This window comes from Octopus bimaculoides, chromosome 1, assembly GCF_001194135.2.
Source record: "Octopus bimaculoides isolate UCB-OBI-ISO-001 chromosome 1, ASM119413v2, whole genome shotgun sequence".
Taxonomy (NCBI): Eukaryota; Metazoa; Mollusca; class Cephalopoda; order Octopoda; family Octopodidae; genus Octopus; species Octopus bimaculoides.
The window spans coordinates 127,334,210-127,351,452 of NC_068981.1; the positions used below are offsets into that span (position 1 = coordinate 127,334,210).

At 34.1% G+C, this 17,243-nt stretch overlaps 1 protein-coding gene across 4 annotated transcripts in view; it reads left to right on the forward strand.

Annotated features, from left to right (window-relative positions):
• The window catches only part of LOC106872769 (uncharacterized), a 229,765-nt gene that overhangs the window by 199,909 nt on the left and 12,613 nt on the right, over nucleotides 1-17,243 (forward strand). For 3 of the 4 annotated variants that reach the window (XM_052970214.1, XM_052970225.1, XM_014919863.2), the window contains exon 2: nucleotides 3,985-4,683. In XM_052970214.1, coding sequence (XP_052826174.1) covers nucleotides 3,985-4,683 — 699 coding nt within the window. Of the gene's footprint in view, nucleotides 1-56; nucleotides 182-3,984; nucleotides 4,684-17,243 lie in introns of those variants that run through there. The other variant, XM_014919864.2, reaches the window with a different exon arrangement.

The window sequence follows — 17,243 nt, forward strand, 5'->3', positions numbered from 1 at the left end:
GCTTGGTAACTCCTTCCTATCCTCTCTAACAAATTTTGTGTGTATACATATTTAGACGTACGCGCACACATACACACATGCACATGCACACATACACCAACTTACCCCTGTAGTATCAGCCAACATACTGCTATAATAGTGCTGTCTCATAGAAGGTGTATTATTTAAATTTCTGATTCTGGTTAGTAAAAATTTCAGTGTTTATTCTGTTTTCTCTTCAAATCTGTAATATTTTGCATTAATTATCATTTATTTCCATCTAAAGTTTAACCCTGGATTTTCCATATTGGTATATTCATAATTCGCACCCTGAGAATTTACTTTAACTCTTTCGTTGCCGTCAGTCTACATCAGTAGCCATTCAGTACAACCTTTGAACTGTCTGTTATATTAGTTGCAATTTTGACATTTTGTTTGTTCATTTATTATTTCAATTTTCACTAAATTTCCTTTCTTTTTTTTAAAGAATTTTTTTTAAACATTCAAATACATTTAGTTCTTTTTCTTGACTGTCAATTCTAATATTTTAATCTACTTGTATAATACTTGTAATTAAGTCTTTTTAAAGCTAATTTTGCTTTAGCAAAGTCATTTTAATGTACATCTACCACAATGAATATTCAACACATTGCATAAATTTTTTTTTAAACATTAATTTTTCTAGTTAGATTTTTTTATGTATTTAATTATCTTAATTCTTTTTGGGTGTGCATAAACTCAGGGTGATTTTTTTTTTTTTTTTTTTTTTTTTTTTTAAAGTAAATTTCAGCAAGAGACTTCATACTGTATTATCATTCTTCAAACATTTTTTTGAAATTTTGTCAGGAATGTGGAACTTAGTGCAAATAACACCTCAAACTAAATACGTTACATTTCTACATTCAAATCATAGTAGAATTGACTTGACTTAACTTGGCATTTCTATTTTGTTGCTCTTGGATAAAATTTTACCATCAGTAATATTAAGCCCTAATTTCAATCAGCTATATCACTATCCCTTTTTTGAATAAAAGGGTCTTGTGGGTTCTCTTCCCATGCAAAATAAAATCAATAATTCAATTAGTGATTATTATTATTATTATCATTATTGTTATTGTCAAGTGCTGGGTCTGGACAGCTATGCTATACTGTACCTAGTTTGATGCCTCACTGTTCTGGGTTTCAAATTCCTTTAAGTCTGTAAAATATCAACCAATAATGTAGGCAAGGATTGATTGAGTGATTGATTCAGTCACTGATACAAAAAGAATGATAGCTTTTTCTTTTATTTATTTATTTTGATATCAAACCATGAAGCCCAGTAAAAGTCAATTATTAGTTATATAAACAATGAGCTGTAGTAGAAGACACTTGCCAGAGGTGCCATGCAGTGGGACTGAACTCAAAGCTATGTACTTTTCATCTTATATATATTTCTTACCAGACACTTGATTCCTTTGATAATAACCTGTATGAGAGTCTCTCTGGTTCTATAATAAAATTTCTTATGTTAAAGTATTCATATAATAATTTTGTATATGTAAGTCCCTTTTGTTATGTTCCAAACACCAGTTTGATTTTGACTCAGTTTCCTTATTGAATCACCAAATTTCTCATTTTTTTTTTTTTTTTTTAAAGTTAATTGCAAAACACAAGCAGCGAATTTCACTAGATATTACAATCAAGATGGACTGCCTCAGTCCCCTGTCTGAGTGGCATATGTAATATGTAATGATTCATAGTACTGTGCCTCAAAGCAAGGCTTATAATCTTGCTTACCTCATTTTATCTGCTATGCAATATACAAAAGCATCCTCTTGCATTTCTGGTGGTAGTTTTGCAGGTTTTATGGTTGCAGAGAAATTGCAGACAGTGTTCTTTATATGTTCTGTTGCAACACAACACCATTTTTGAAAATATTTGTTGTTGTTATTAAAGCCATGAACTGAGAGTTAACACACTGGACAAAATACTTAGCAGCTTTTCATCTGCTTTTACATTCTGAGTTCAAATTCCACCAAGGTCGACTTTGCCTTTCATCCTTTCAGGGTTGATAAAATAAGTACCAGTTGAATGTTGGGTCGATTATTATTATTATTATTATTATTATTATTATTATTATTATTATTATTATAGTACGGAGGAAAGGTAGTGCCCTTGAACCCATTATAGCAGCAGTCCCCAACCTTTTTTGCACCACGGACCAGTTTCATGCAAGACAGGTTTTCAACAGACTGAGGATCACATTCATAACAAAACACAATAAATTATTACATGTATAATACAAAAAACACTTTGCAGATTATGATAGTCAATAAAATAGAAATAAAGTTTACAAATTTATTCTTTCTTTGTGGCCCAGTACCAAAGGATCCATAGCCCAGTGACAGAGGATCCCTGCTTTACAAGACCTCCAAGACTGGTGTAATAGAAGGAGAGAAGATCTCCTCAAACAGGAGATCTGACTTAAATGTTTGCAACAGAGTTTTAACTATGTCACTATTAAAAGCACCACAGTTCAGGTTGTGGTATTAAACTGAGCAATTAAATACTATTTGGAAATTTGGGGATTTGGACAAGTGAATAGTAGAAATGGACAGACCTCAGAGAATAGTTTCAGTCAAGCACTTATTTGTCTTAAATGGGTTGAGTATGAAACACATTTGCTGCCAGGGATTGTCTGCATAGAACTGAAGGAACTCTGACCAGTTAGCAAGTCTAAACATTAAAAGGGTTTGAGTGTTGTACAGTAGAAGGATGTGCAGTATGTTGCTGTTATTAAACAGTGATTGGACAATCCAATGAGTGCAAAGATAGTAATACATGAATAAAAGCTGTGTGTGAAGGTAATAAAAAGATCAATGGTATTTTGTGTGTTGATATGTCTATCAGAGATATGAATAGATATGGATATTAAATGGTGCAGACAGTTTGCAATGATAAACAATTCGGCCTCTGTGCCAGCAGTGTTGGTATGGAAGGAGTGTGAGGGCCCGGGGGAATTATATACATTGAATTCCCCAAGTACGATGAAGTCATCACACTGGGTGGGATTGGTAATGTGAGGTGGGTGTCATCAGTGTACGAAGTGAGATTGTCAAACAGCTTGATATGGATTGGGTGTGTTTGGGGATGTCTAAATCAGAAATATCTAAATCAAAGTGGCTAGAGCTAGTTGGTAATTGAAGTCCAGATGAGAGAAGTGAATAGTGCATAGAGAATTCTATATTTGTACAGACACTACATTTCAGAGCTACGTTAAAATACAGAGTATAGCCTGGACAACACAGATAGGTTGAAGGTAGAGAGATTTGGGCCTCAGGTAAGCCAATTTGAATATGAAACAATTGTAACTATTTCCACATATTTCGGCAATACACTAGCATCTTTTTTATTGGTGCAAAAGTCATCACAAGTCATGCACTTATTTAGTAGTGGACAAAGTCAGAAACTTGTGAAAGGTATTCGTGGTAAGGCTCTCAGCTCAATAGAGTTCAAATGTGGAATTATTAAAAAGGCCGGTATTAATTGGACATACAATTAGCTTGTTTATTCTGACCTACAGCTGTTTTTTTTACTCTTTATGTCATCATAAACACCAATAATTATGAAACAATATCCATTGTGTGTTTCAGAATACTCTGCAGTGGTTACTAGTTTTTACCTGGTTGCCAAAACAGATTTTTTTTTTTCTTTTAGTTTTTTAGTTTTTACCTGAAATATAGAATCCGAAAAACATGCATTCCTATGATTTCAGTGCCAAATCAATTATTGTCAATTTAACTTTGAAATTCTATCTGCAACTGCTTAAATGGAACACATTCGAATTTCAATTGTATTTCAGATGGTACAAATGTCTTCATTTTGAGTTTATTGATATATTCAACTATACACATCCTGAATAAATATTAATTGCTGTAAAAATATTTATTTTTAAGTGTCAGTAAAATTTTATTTCTACCTAATGTAATCAAATTAAATTTTTATTTTTAATTCTATTTCAAGGGTGTCCATCTGGAGGATTCGTCATCTTCAAATTCTGGATCAAAAGGTTGGACAGAGAATGAATTGGAATATTTCATAAGACAGTTAATGAACCCCCAAATATACAATAATAAAAATACAACAGCTTCTTCAAGTTGGTCTCAACAAGTTACAACAAGTAGTCAGACATCTGTCCCATTGGAACCATCCATTATTTCAGGTGAATTACTCAACAAATGTCATATTGGTTCTTCATCAGAACATTTACCAAGAAAAGTCATCTTACACAACGATAAAAAAGCATGTGTTTGTCAGGAGAAAAGGAAAGCTAAACATCGGACATTAGTAAATCACCATAAAACAAAAAGTGGAGAATTAAATTATGAGTCAACTATAGAGATCTCAGTTGACTCTGTACTAGACAAAGATATCTCCAGAAACGGACAGTATCTGTGTAGAGATTCCACCACCATAACGGCGTGTGCCGGATCTGTTCATTGTGTGCACTTTACCGACTCATGTTCGGATGATCCGGATTCTTCAGAAAATCCACAGTCACAAGTCTCCAAAATGGAGAAGAGCCATGATGGCCGCAAGAAAGAACAGAAAAGACGTTTTTTTCATCGGATGATACCACGACCTTTAAGAAGAAGTCACAGTTGTGGAAATGCTAAAGATCTGGACAGTTCTGGTAAAACTACTAAAACAGAAATTGAAGTGGTAGGTAATAACATTGTTCTTTTATGTTGTTATTAAAAGGAGAACACTAATGTAAAACAATACGTTTATTGTTCAAACAATAAATGCATCGTGAAACAATAAATTTATTGTTTTAACAACCCAACATTCTAAGGGACTTCTCAGAAGTATTTTAATAAGTTCCTGATCTGATTTTATATGTTAATGAATAAGTTGTGCAACTTTGATTCTGACAGAGAGACAGTAAACAATTTAACCTTTTAGTGACTACACTTCTTTTGAGTTAACTCAATGTTTCAATTAGTTTTCAATATAACTATGAATTTTGAGGGACTTAGTAAAATATCTGCAACATTTATATGGATATATCTTATGCTAGTATTGACTAGCACATATCATATTCATTTATGAAATTTTAATTGAGAATTTAATTCAAATATGAACACAGTTTGGGCTGTCTCAGGGTTAAACAAAATTTTAATATCAACCTAGAAACATATATATTTGTTTCTGAGAACTAGTCACTCTCCCATGGACATCCAAATACTTTGTTATTGGTATTAATCTGCTTCTAACTTGAAGCATGTTTCTCAAAATATAACTATTCTATAACCTTTCAAATGTCCTTGGATTACAACTGAAGGCTTCAGTCTCCTTATAGTGCAAATAGCAGACCAAGCTAACAAATGTTAGCTAGAAGTTACAAAGTGTAATGGAAACAAAGTAGAGACTTACAGGTTTCTCTGAACCCTAAGGTTAACAAAAATTATACTACTTCATTGTTTATAGCTTTAGTTGAAACTGTTCCAACCATGGTAACATTTTATGCAAAAATCTGCATTGTAGAAGACCTCAATAAAGGACAGATTCAGTTATATTTTTGCTCAATTCTAGTCCCTAGATACTCCATTTTATAACATCTACTCTGTTTTTACAAACAATTTACAACAGATCTGATCTTTCTCTTGAATTTAAGCCAATAGTAATTGGTACAGTTTACTAAACATACTATTCTTCTTCATCCACTCTTTTTTTCCTTCATTTTCTTTTTGTGTAAAATCCAAACAAACAAGCTCATCTTTGGTATACAAGTTTGTCTTCTTGTTAACTGGGTGGGAGTATTCCTTTTTGGTGCTGCTAATGCATGAACAAATAAACAGTAAATTTATTTCTGGTACAGAATGTTAATCTGAGAATTTATTTTTCATTATTCTTTTTTTTTTTTTTGTCTCAACTTTTTTCTTTCACTGGCATCAAACAACAGAGAAAAATAATTAAAAGACAAACTAAAGTTTGTCTAAAAAAGTAATTTTAAAAATTTGTTCATAAAAATAACTATTATATGTGACTAAGTTATATGTATGTTGCTTAAGGGAAAGCTTTCATCTCAGTTCTCAGTGAGCATGCACACACACACATGAAAATCTATTGTTTTTGCTCCTCTTTCAAGTTGTTGATCTTTTAATACTGAGATCACTGTAATTGCTCCCCAAATAAGTCATTATCATCACCATCAAGAGTTGTTGTAGAAGACAATTACAAAAGTGCTATACAGTGTAATCAAACCCACATGGTTACAAAACAGACTTGCACTCAGGCAGTTCAGTACTTCATTTTCCATTAAGCTTTTGAGCTATTCTTTTATGCGTTTCAGCCCAAAAGCTGTGGTCACGGTGAGGTACTGCCAGAAGCTATATAGAGATTTTTACAACTGTTCTTCTTTATTGGTGTATCTATGTCTTGTTCTTCTGTTATAATTCCATTCACATCTAGGATTAATTTATAAGAATATTAAATCAACATCAGTACTTTATTGGTACTTTATTTTATTGACCTTGGAAGAATGAAAGGCAAAGTTGGCCGCAGTAGAATTTTAACATTGAAGATAAAGGGAAATAATCAAATGCCACAAGTATTTTTACCTGATGTTCTGGTGAGTCTGCCAGTCCATCACCTATATCTGTAGTATGTGTTTTCTATAAGTTTGAGGATACTGATATATTGTTGAAATCAGAGCTAGTATTTTTTACAGCTAGGCCGCTTTATTAACAGTAATCACTTGAACTGAAAATTATAGCTTTCTTGAATTGATCAAACGCTTAACAGAATAAAGTGCCTTGCTTATGAAGTACTACACTGTAGCTCCAGTAAGGTTTGAATTTATGATTTTAGATTGATAGCTTAACTGTTCATCATTCTAAATATGTGAATGACGTCTCAAAATTCATTGAATTCTGTGGCCGCAACTTCAAATAGGGCAGTGGTTTCCAACTTTGAATTTTCAGGCCTCTCTGTGTCCACAGATGTAGTACTAGGGTGTTTCTGTGTTGTGTTCATAATTTTAAAAACGCTGCAGTGTAAAATGCATAATTACTCAGTTACATGTATTGCTTAGTTTAGAGATGAAACTTGGAAAATTAAATTGTTAACAGAATTGGTTTATTAAGTAGACAAATTTTTCAAGGGTCTGTTGGAAAATCCATTTAAATGGTGAAAGATTAATAGTGCAAAGGTTGAGAGTCACTGGCTTAGAGTGACTAATTACAGTTAGGTGTGCCAAGCCATTATGAGATAGAACCCATTGTAGTGCGGGTAATATGGGATACTGTTGACTCTTCACCAAGTATAACTCTAGTACTATACACTCAATCAGTTTTACTCTTTTTGTATCTCTAAAATATATCTGTTCATCATGAACAAATGGGTGGGACATTTTTGCAGTTATATTTTATGTAGTATATCCTTTGTTATGGATATAACCAGTTAGAAAGTTACCATTAGTTTTACGCACTTTGGCAATATAGGCCAAGTGCAATAAGATGTTACACTAATGGTAACTTTCTGAACAGTTATATGTTATAAACAATGATATACTACTTGACAAATATAACTACTCAAAATTTCTTTTAAAGTGTGCTTTTTTTTATATTTCTGACTTATGGACAACTGACCTACACACACACACATATAGTACCCATATTAGTGGCAGGTTGTAAAAGGCAGAGTAAGTCACTCCCTCTGTCTGTAGACAGAGGTGGCACCTTGAACAAGTGCTGACAACCCTCTTAGTCTCCTATACTAGGGATATGGTGAAGGAATCAGCAGCAGGATGTTGGATAACTGACAAAGTAGAGGGGTCCTAGACCAATGGCCTGAAGGCTTTTGTGGCCAAGCAGAAGGCTCTGTACCATCAGACAATGGTTGGGCATCAACTAGCTAGTGAGTGGCTACTGCAGGGTAGCCTCATCATTGACCATGCTCATTGATCTCTTGTATACCACTTAGTACTTGATGTGGGGGCCCAGAGATGCAGTCTTGTGGAGAGACGATGACAACTGCCTCACTCACCATTCCAAAGGCATTTTGTTCTGAGATTTCTGAACAGAACAATCATCATCAATCTACAATGGACAGCCAATGACAACGAGATGTATGTGTGTGTCTGGTTTTCATGTTTTTTAATGTTAAAATACCATAATAAAAAACATGAAAACCAGACCATGTTTTAACTTTATTCATCTGATATATTATTCTATACACATTCACATTGGTGCTTTGTTGTACCAATACTCTCTCTCTCTCTCTCTCTTCCTATATATATAAAACTAGTGATCATTATAGGTATAAATATACCATAAACAATTATATAAAAATGGAGGAGAAAAAGATGTTGCCTCAAAATTAGATTTAATGAATCCAAATTTTGCATTAAATCTAATTTTGATGCATCTTTTTCTCCTCCATTTTTATATAATTGTTTATGGTATATTTATACTTATAACAATATTTTTCAACTACTATTTTCATATTCTTATTACTTGCTCTGGCTGCTTTTTATGAATATGATGAATCTTTATTAGAAATCATTTTTTTCTCTCTTTTTGGACCTCTCAAAAAGTTTGAATTGTTCTGTTTTGAACTTATTTCTTTCCACATAACACACACACACACACACATATATATTGTATAACTTGGGGTAATTCTTACTACTAACCATCAAACAGGAATGGAAACTGATTTGCTTTACCTGGGAGAAGTTGGCATCACTTAGTAATTATAACAATATTAGAACTTCTGGTCATGTGGTTGGGAAATCAAGCTTTGTTTTTTTTTGTGTGGGGGTTTTTTCTTCATGTTTACTTTTACTTCTTTGATTCTGTTTGTTCTTTGTAAATCTCACCCCACACCTTGCTCTCTTTCTCTATCTCTCTACCTCTCACTCTAACACACCATAATTTACTTCATATAAGAGTCCTTTCTTCTTTCAAGCAGCTGCAGTATTTTATCTCTAAAATGATGTAACATTCCACCATCCCCACTGTCATTCTCTCAACTTTCTTCCTTCAATATCTTCTCTTTTCTCTCATCTCTCTCTCTCTCTCTCTCTCTCTACCCTACTTCCATTCTGGTTTTGCTTTTCTTTTTCCTCTTTCCTTATTCACTTTTCTCTCTCTTTTTTCTTCCCTTACATAGTATATTTCTCTTTATTTTCTATTTCTACTGATTCCCTGCTCTTATTTCACTCTTCCTATTTCCGACATGTCCAACTGTTACTATAGCTTCATTTCCCTGTATAATTATTTACATAGATAAATACAATATCTGTGTGTGAATGTATCACACATCTTTCATTGAACACGGGTTCCTTTAGTTTGTTCTATAGAACTACCAAATACTCCATAGACTTCTACCCAATTTCATTAGCAAGGTTTGGTTGACCTGGATCAGACCTAGAGAAGACACTTGTCCTCAAACTGTGATAGAGAGGTGGACTTCTCAACCACTCAGAAAAGAAATAGTAGTAAGTTAACCACAACCACCACCAGGCACCAACTCATTAATTATCTATGCCACTACTGTTATCCCTAAGATTGCTAAGCATCGGACAAAATACCTTGCAGTATTTCTTCTGGCTCTTTAACCTTCTAGAGTTCAAATTCCACTGAGTTCAATTTTGTCATTTATCCGTTGGGAGTAGGTGGTGGGGTAATTCATAAACTAAAGTACCAGTCAAATACTAGGGTTAGTTTGATCGTCTATTCCCCTCCTCCAGATTTCAGCCTTTGTGCCTATATCAGAAAACATTATCATTACTACTACTACTACTACTACTTCTACTATTGGTGTTACTACTCATAATATTGCTATGAGTACCCCCTACGGTTACTATAACCACCTACGCTGTTTATAGTCACCGTCATTGTTATTACTACTACTACGTTTACTGTTGCTGCACAATCTAACATGACTATTTGCAGTACCACCTACGCAGCTACAAGGCGTTGCTAAAAAAATCACTATTTCTACTACAACTACAACTACTACTATCATCACAGCCAATATTTATTCACCGTTATTATTAGTAGTCGTGGTATTACTACAAGTAGTAGCTGTAGTAGGACTGCTATAATCACACACATACAAGTGTTTCAACTATTCTCCAACAGCAGTTCTCAGTTCTCAAGGCACACACGGACAGGTGGGTGGCCTTTTTCTCTTTCGTTTTTTATTTTTATTTTGGCCTGACTGCTCTAACCGTTGCGATCACCACCAATCGACATGAGACTTGGCAGGGTTATTTATATTTAAGAAAATTTATCGATTTCTTTTAGTTAGGTTTATAATTCTAACTCAGCTACATTGTAAATCTAAATACTGCTATGATGGTCAGTTTTTCTTTCCATCATACATTCTCAAATTGATTTAAGTGACCATATAATGAAACGCCTTTTTTGTCTCTATATATTCAGTTGGAATCCTTTTCTTGGGCAGATAAGAATTATTGTTTAAGATGGGCGCGATGTGATGAGAATAGGGTCCATCGCAGAGATTAAACTGGGCTTTTGTTTTGAAATACGTTCTTCACAATAATGGTTAATTGATAAGAGATTCTTTTATCTATAAATAGGACGTAAATACCGGATGAAGGGAAGAGAGAGAGAGAGAGAGAGAGAGAGAGAATGTATGTGTTGCTTTGATTCACTATCTGTCTCTTGTTCTTGGCTTCTCTTTTATGTCTGTTTATCTTCACGTGTGCTTCTGGTCGTTTCTCTCTCTCTCTCTCTCTCTCTCTACCTCTCTCTCTCATATATACTGGTCGTTTCCCCCTCCCCTTCTCTCATATATATATATATAATGTAAACAAAATTCGTTCCACCATCTTCTATTTATCAATAATATAAAAAGAAACTGAATTCTACTTTTTTCTGCATTTGTTTTTTAGATTTTTTTTCTTGCTCTGTGTGTGTGTGTCAAGCACACAACCATTACACTACACCTGTTCGCTCGACCTATTAAAAGTAGCAGCTAAATCTCCTACAAATCATACCCTGCCCGCTTAAAGGACACATTGTACAATAGAGTCCTAAACATACTTCTTAAAATACGTAGTGGTCACGGTTTGAATGAATTTGATTATAGTTCTGCTCGATCAGAGTTGACCTAGGAACACACATACACACACTCGCTCGACCACGTACCCTTCAGAAGTGCTTATCGTTTAGCTCCTGGTTAGCCCTGACCAAGTAAATATCTTATCAAAAGTATTCTTGGTATGACCATATCTCCCTTTTTTTTCTTCAGATTTAATTTATCTTACTTTCTATTATCCAATTTCTCTTACCTTTTCAAAGCAGAAGAATATGATCTGAGGGAGTTTTCGGCTGTTATTTCAAGCAGCTTAAGCAACTGTTGGCTTGTGTTTTACTGCTTGTATGCATGCCAAATGTATGTTGTGTAAACATGTCCTTATTTCACATTCTGTCTGTGTGTGTGTGTGTGTGTGTGTGTGTGTGTGTGTGTGTGTGTTCATCATTCCATCATCACCTACAGGCATCCCTTGCATTATGGATTTCTGCGTTCCTGCAAATTTTGCAGTAACCTATTTGACGCGAAACCTATTTTCCATCGATTTCCATGTTATAAATTAAATGCATTCCGAAGAATTTTTGGGAGAGGGAAAACAGGCAGTACAACCACTTTTTCGACATGAAAATATTGTTTTTAACACTCGCAGTATAATATGTATACATAAACATTTGAAGAGATATGCATTAGGGGAATAGATAAACATATAAGTAATTTCGTAGTACAGTGGACACTCACCACAAATGGTGTTGATTTCTGTGTAATAAGTGATGGTGGGACAATAGGAGTCACTGGGAGAAAACGGGATACTATCTTCCTCTCTGAGGGTCATCATCATCAGCTAAGCTTGTAAACACCTTGTAATTTTTATGTCACTTTCACGATTAGATTCGTTATCACTAAAGACTTACAAACCTCTATAATGCACAACCCTTTAGTCATATCCTAGGTACTCAACTGAAGTGTAATGGTTGAATGCCTTCTTCTGACTGAAGCTTACTCTTGTTCTGGTATCATCAGCTGTTCATTAGACAAAGTTTCTCTTTGGGACCCTAGCAACTCAACCATATTAGTTTCTACAGCTTTTTCAACCCTGCATCAGTTGACAGTGCCACAATATCTCCTAAGCTTGATGTAGAGTTTCTGCTGGTGGAAAAACCTGCCAAATCACAGTACAGTCTGGCCGTATGATTTTCACAGCTGAGGGTTTCATTTCAACCAATTATGTAACTAATATTATTTACTGTATCCATAATGTTGAATTTTTTCCAGAAATATCTAACTGTAGATTTATTTTTCCCATCAATTGCTTTTATAAATTTTTCCGAAGTTCTCTGATAACATACTTTTACTTTGCTTTCTTTCATCTTCTGGCTGTTGTGTTTATAGTGCAGTTTGTTGCTCATATCTTCAAAGACTCTTCTGTTTATTTTGACTTTTCTTAGCACTAAATAATCTTTTATTTTGGCACAAGGCCAGCAAATTTGAGTGGGGAGGAAGTTAATTCTATCGACCTCAGTGCTCAACTGGTACTTCTTTTATCGATCTTGAAAGGATGTAAAGCAAGGTCGACCTCGGCAGCCACTAAGTAATTTGTCTGGTGCAGTAGTGATCCTGCCTTCTTAGCACTAATTAACAACCTAATGCCACACCACTCCTTTCATCAAGTATTAATCAAGTTGTGCTCCTTTTTCTGAAGATGATACTGTGGACTATTTGGTGTTCTGTTTTCTTGTCCAGTGGCATCCATATCACTTAGTAGATTTTGTTGTGGGGAAATATGCTACTTTTGATAGATATATCATTAAAAGCACTCCAGTTTGTGTAAAATTCTACATTCCTCTTCATTACACTCCGACCACGAGTGTCTATAGCAAGCTGTTTCCCCTTCTTGTTTCTTCCGAATTTCATACTCAAATTGCTCTTAATAACCTTTCTCTTTTCACTCTCTTGATGACAGCAGTTGTCAAAATTCTCTTTCTCTTTTTGGTCCATGTTATTTGTAGGAGCATAGACCTGGATAACTGCAATCAACTTTCTTTCTGTATTGAATCTTGCACTCACAATATGAGTTTCCATTTGAAAAATGCTTTTGTTGCCCTGGTATCATCATGATAACCACACCTTCCATGCTATCTTACTTTTTACTTTCACCACAAACCAGTTTTATCACTCTACTCTCATAGGTTCCTAACACTTAAATTACAGATTTTCTCTTCTCTTTCATTAATTGGGATACCTTGCTTACCCTTTTCCAATTTTTGTTGCTTTTATCAACAGGAGATTCATCTTTGACCTGATTTCCCAAAAGTTTTCACCAGGTTCCTTCATGTGTCCTCCTACTGTTGTTTCTCCCAGTCAAACATAGACCTTTTATTTCTGTAGTTGCTACTGAGATTTCTGTTACTATTGCAATGTTTTATAGGGTGGAGTACTTAATCTCATGCCTCCCTCATCTCCTTTATACAGATTCTTAACTTCCCATACAAAAATAAGAGACTCAATACAATGACAGTATTTCGGAATTGTACTTATTTAGTAAATATCTTGATCTGATTAATGTCTTAACAGTATTATCTACAATGAAAGGTTAAAATGTTTCACTGCACTCCTGTGGTCTGGTAATGATGCAATTTGCCTGAATCTTTTGGGAGTTTGCATTGTACAGTGAAAATTGCAAGAATAATCCTCAAGGGTTCATAAGCAATTGGACAATCCTGATAATATGCTAGCTATTGATTCAATGAATAATATTCCTCCATAATGATGGAGTTGTTTCAAAGAATTATCATCATTATTAACCCTTTAGCATTTAGATTACTCTGTCAAATGTAATATTTATTCATTGGCATTGTTTTGAATTAATCATGCATTATCTTTAGATTTCAATGATGGAATTATTTATTTTAGAATGACATTATATGGTAGGTATAGGAAACCAGATCTGGTCATTTTGAACATAAAACACTGAACTATTCTGGCTGGATATGGCCAGTTTAAATGTGAAAGGGTTAAAAGTGTAAAAGATTCATCATCATCCTCATCATCATTTCAATGTTCATTCCATGTTTGTATGGTTCAGACAGAATTTTGCTGAGGCAGATTTTCTACAGCCAGATGCCCTTTTTGTTGTCAACCTTCACCTTTTTCCAAGTTAGGTAATATTTCCTCATAGCCAGACATGTTTTCACAGGATAGTGGAAACAAAGGACACTACTTGCATTGCATAACGGTGACATCTATTTACAACTATCACATGATATCAAGGCAAGGAGACATTAACACACACACATGATAGGCTTCTTTCAGTCTCTGTCTATGAAATGCATTCACAAGGCTTTGGTCAGCCTGGGACTATAGTAGAAGGGACTTGTGGCATTTAGTTTTTGTCCTTCCATCCAATCTTCTTCGCCTACTATTCCTGGGAGTGCTGTCAGAGCAGAGTCCTCAAGTATCTCCTCCAGGTACCTCCTATCAGAAGCAATCATCATTACATTTTCTAGTTAGATTCCTAAGCATTACTAACTGAGATTATGGCTATTATCCAACCATTTCATTCTTGGTCTACCTTAGGTTTCCTGCTGGTTGGCTTGGTTTGAAGAATCTATTTTGTGATTCTTTCCTGTGACATTCTAATCACATGTCTGTAGTACTGGAGCTATGACTTTTCAATACAGAGAAGTAGTGACTTGACCTGAAGAGACTCCCTGTTTAAGATGGTTGTGTGCCCATCTTAAACAGGGAGTCTGTTTAAGATGGGGTTAGGGTGAGGATTTTTTTTCCCTTGTAAGAGATTTAACGGAATTTCTTGTCTGAAATTATACTGTTGGTATCCATGTTTATTTTTTTATATTTGAAGAAAGAAAAATGATTGTAGATACATAATTATGTACTGTAATCTGTAACAATCTTACCTTTGTACCTGAGATTCCTCAACATTAGTCCTACGTAAATCATTAAACCATCTTCTTTCTATTTCTTACTACAATAAAGTCATTATTGTGTGGAGCCCTTTGTGTGTGATTATACAACTTGGTAATGGAAGATGCTTGTTTGTGATAAGGTACACTAACCAATCTATACAGCTTGTTATCAGAAACCTTTATCAAAACAAAATTGCAATGAGAGAGAAATGAGGGGAAATTTGGGAGCTCTAGTGTGAAAGTAGGTGCTGGAATAACTTTCTGCTGTCTTTCTTGGCACAAAGGAAACATAAAGTTTGTTATATAAGCTAATTTGTCCCTTTTTTTGGCCATGAGATAGCACTTTCTAGGGCTAAGATGTATTTATCTGTATATACTACATTTAAGGCGGCAAACTGGTAGAATTGTTAGCATGATGGACAAAATGCTTAGTGGCATTTTGTCTGTCTTCACGTTCTGAGTTCAAATTCCATTGAAGTTAACTTTGCTTTTCATCCTTTTAGAGTCAATAAAATAAGTACCAGTCATGCACTGGAATCAATGTAATCGACTTGTCCCTTTCCAGAAATTGCTGACCTTGTGCCAAAATTTGAAATTGATATATACTATGTTTAGGGAAACTGAACAAGTGAGATTTAAGTACTTAAAGCATTGATGAGAAGACACATCCATTAGGTTGACACTATATTCACTTAACTAACAGCAACTTATTTCAAAGTCATTGTCATTATTTGGCCTCAGATAATTCTTGATAATCTGGGGAAACTATATTATCTAGTGTGTCATTTTTACAGATAGTAGGGTGTAATTTGAGTGAGATTTCACTGTTATTTCTAGCAGGTTGGGTGACTTAATAGAACAAAATGCATGCAAAATTTTGCTTACGAAATTTCACTGCATTTAAATCTGAACTGCTTTACTAAAATGCTGGAAAATAAATACATGCTGAACTGCATTGTACAAAGGTTGTATGCTTGTAGTAAAAAGGCTAATGTGCATGCATGCTCACACACATGTGGGACAAAGAATACGACTAGCTGGTCATGATGCCTTGTATGTAACTAGATCATTGACATACAAAAAATTAGGAAAGGAACTTAAACAGATGAAAGGAGAAGATAATTAGATCACAGGCTTTAAGATGCTGAGCTTTTCTGAGAGGACTTTAAGGCTGTATACAGACACTAGGAAAACATTCTTGATCAACTGATCAAGAACAATGAAGGAGAACCGATGCACAAACATATGCAGAAAACACTACCTTACTAACTAGAAATGTATATATAGATGTAGATGAGTTCCATGTTGTCTATGTGCTAAAGTATCTACTGCAGCGAATCAATGAGTTCTGTGTTCTGAGTTTTACATCTAATGTGTATAACTGCTTCAATAAAGAATGACCCACATTTGTTAATTTATTCTTCTAGCAATCTATCAATCTATCTATTCTGTTGACCTTCTCCTTCAAAATATGTCTTGTTTATCAATTACTGCTGCACTTCCAAAATTATCCTGCTATATAAGCCATTATTAAAAAACATTACTTCATTATTTTTGTTCCTGTCCATATATATATATATATATATATAATCACTATTTGTGTCTGACATAAGTAATTATGCACATACTGAATATAATAGGCATCTTTGTCATCTATATACATAAAGATGAGAATGTGTCAGTCTGTATGTCTGCCTATGTGAATCCCTAAAACTCAAGAACTACACAACCGATTTCATTCAAATTTTACACATGCCTTACTTAGAGTCCGTGTAGTGAAATGGGCCAAAAAATTTTCAACTTGCCTAATGCGAGCCCAGCGCAATCTCTCTATTGTAATGTCAGATACTTTCACTTTGATAGTTTAACTTTTAATACTGAAACTATTATCTCACATACATACATACTAAGTATATATGTATATATATAAATGTATATGTATAGTATATATGTATATGTATGGATGTATAGGGAGAATTCACAAAAAAACAACAGACGAAGACAGGTGATGTAGAAAACAAATAGATGTATTAGTATAACACTCAGGAATTGAGAAAGTCTTTAACATTTCGAGCCTACGCTCTTCCACAAAAAGGAACACAGAAAGAAACAAGGAGAGAAAAAAATGTGTGTAGTGGTCAGCGATCTATCATGGCGAATATATATATATACATGTATATATATATAGAGAGAGATTTATGTTTATATATGTATATATATGTGTTTATATATAGAGAGGTATATGTAATATATATATATATATATATATATATATATATATATATATATATA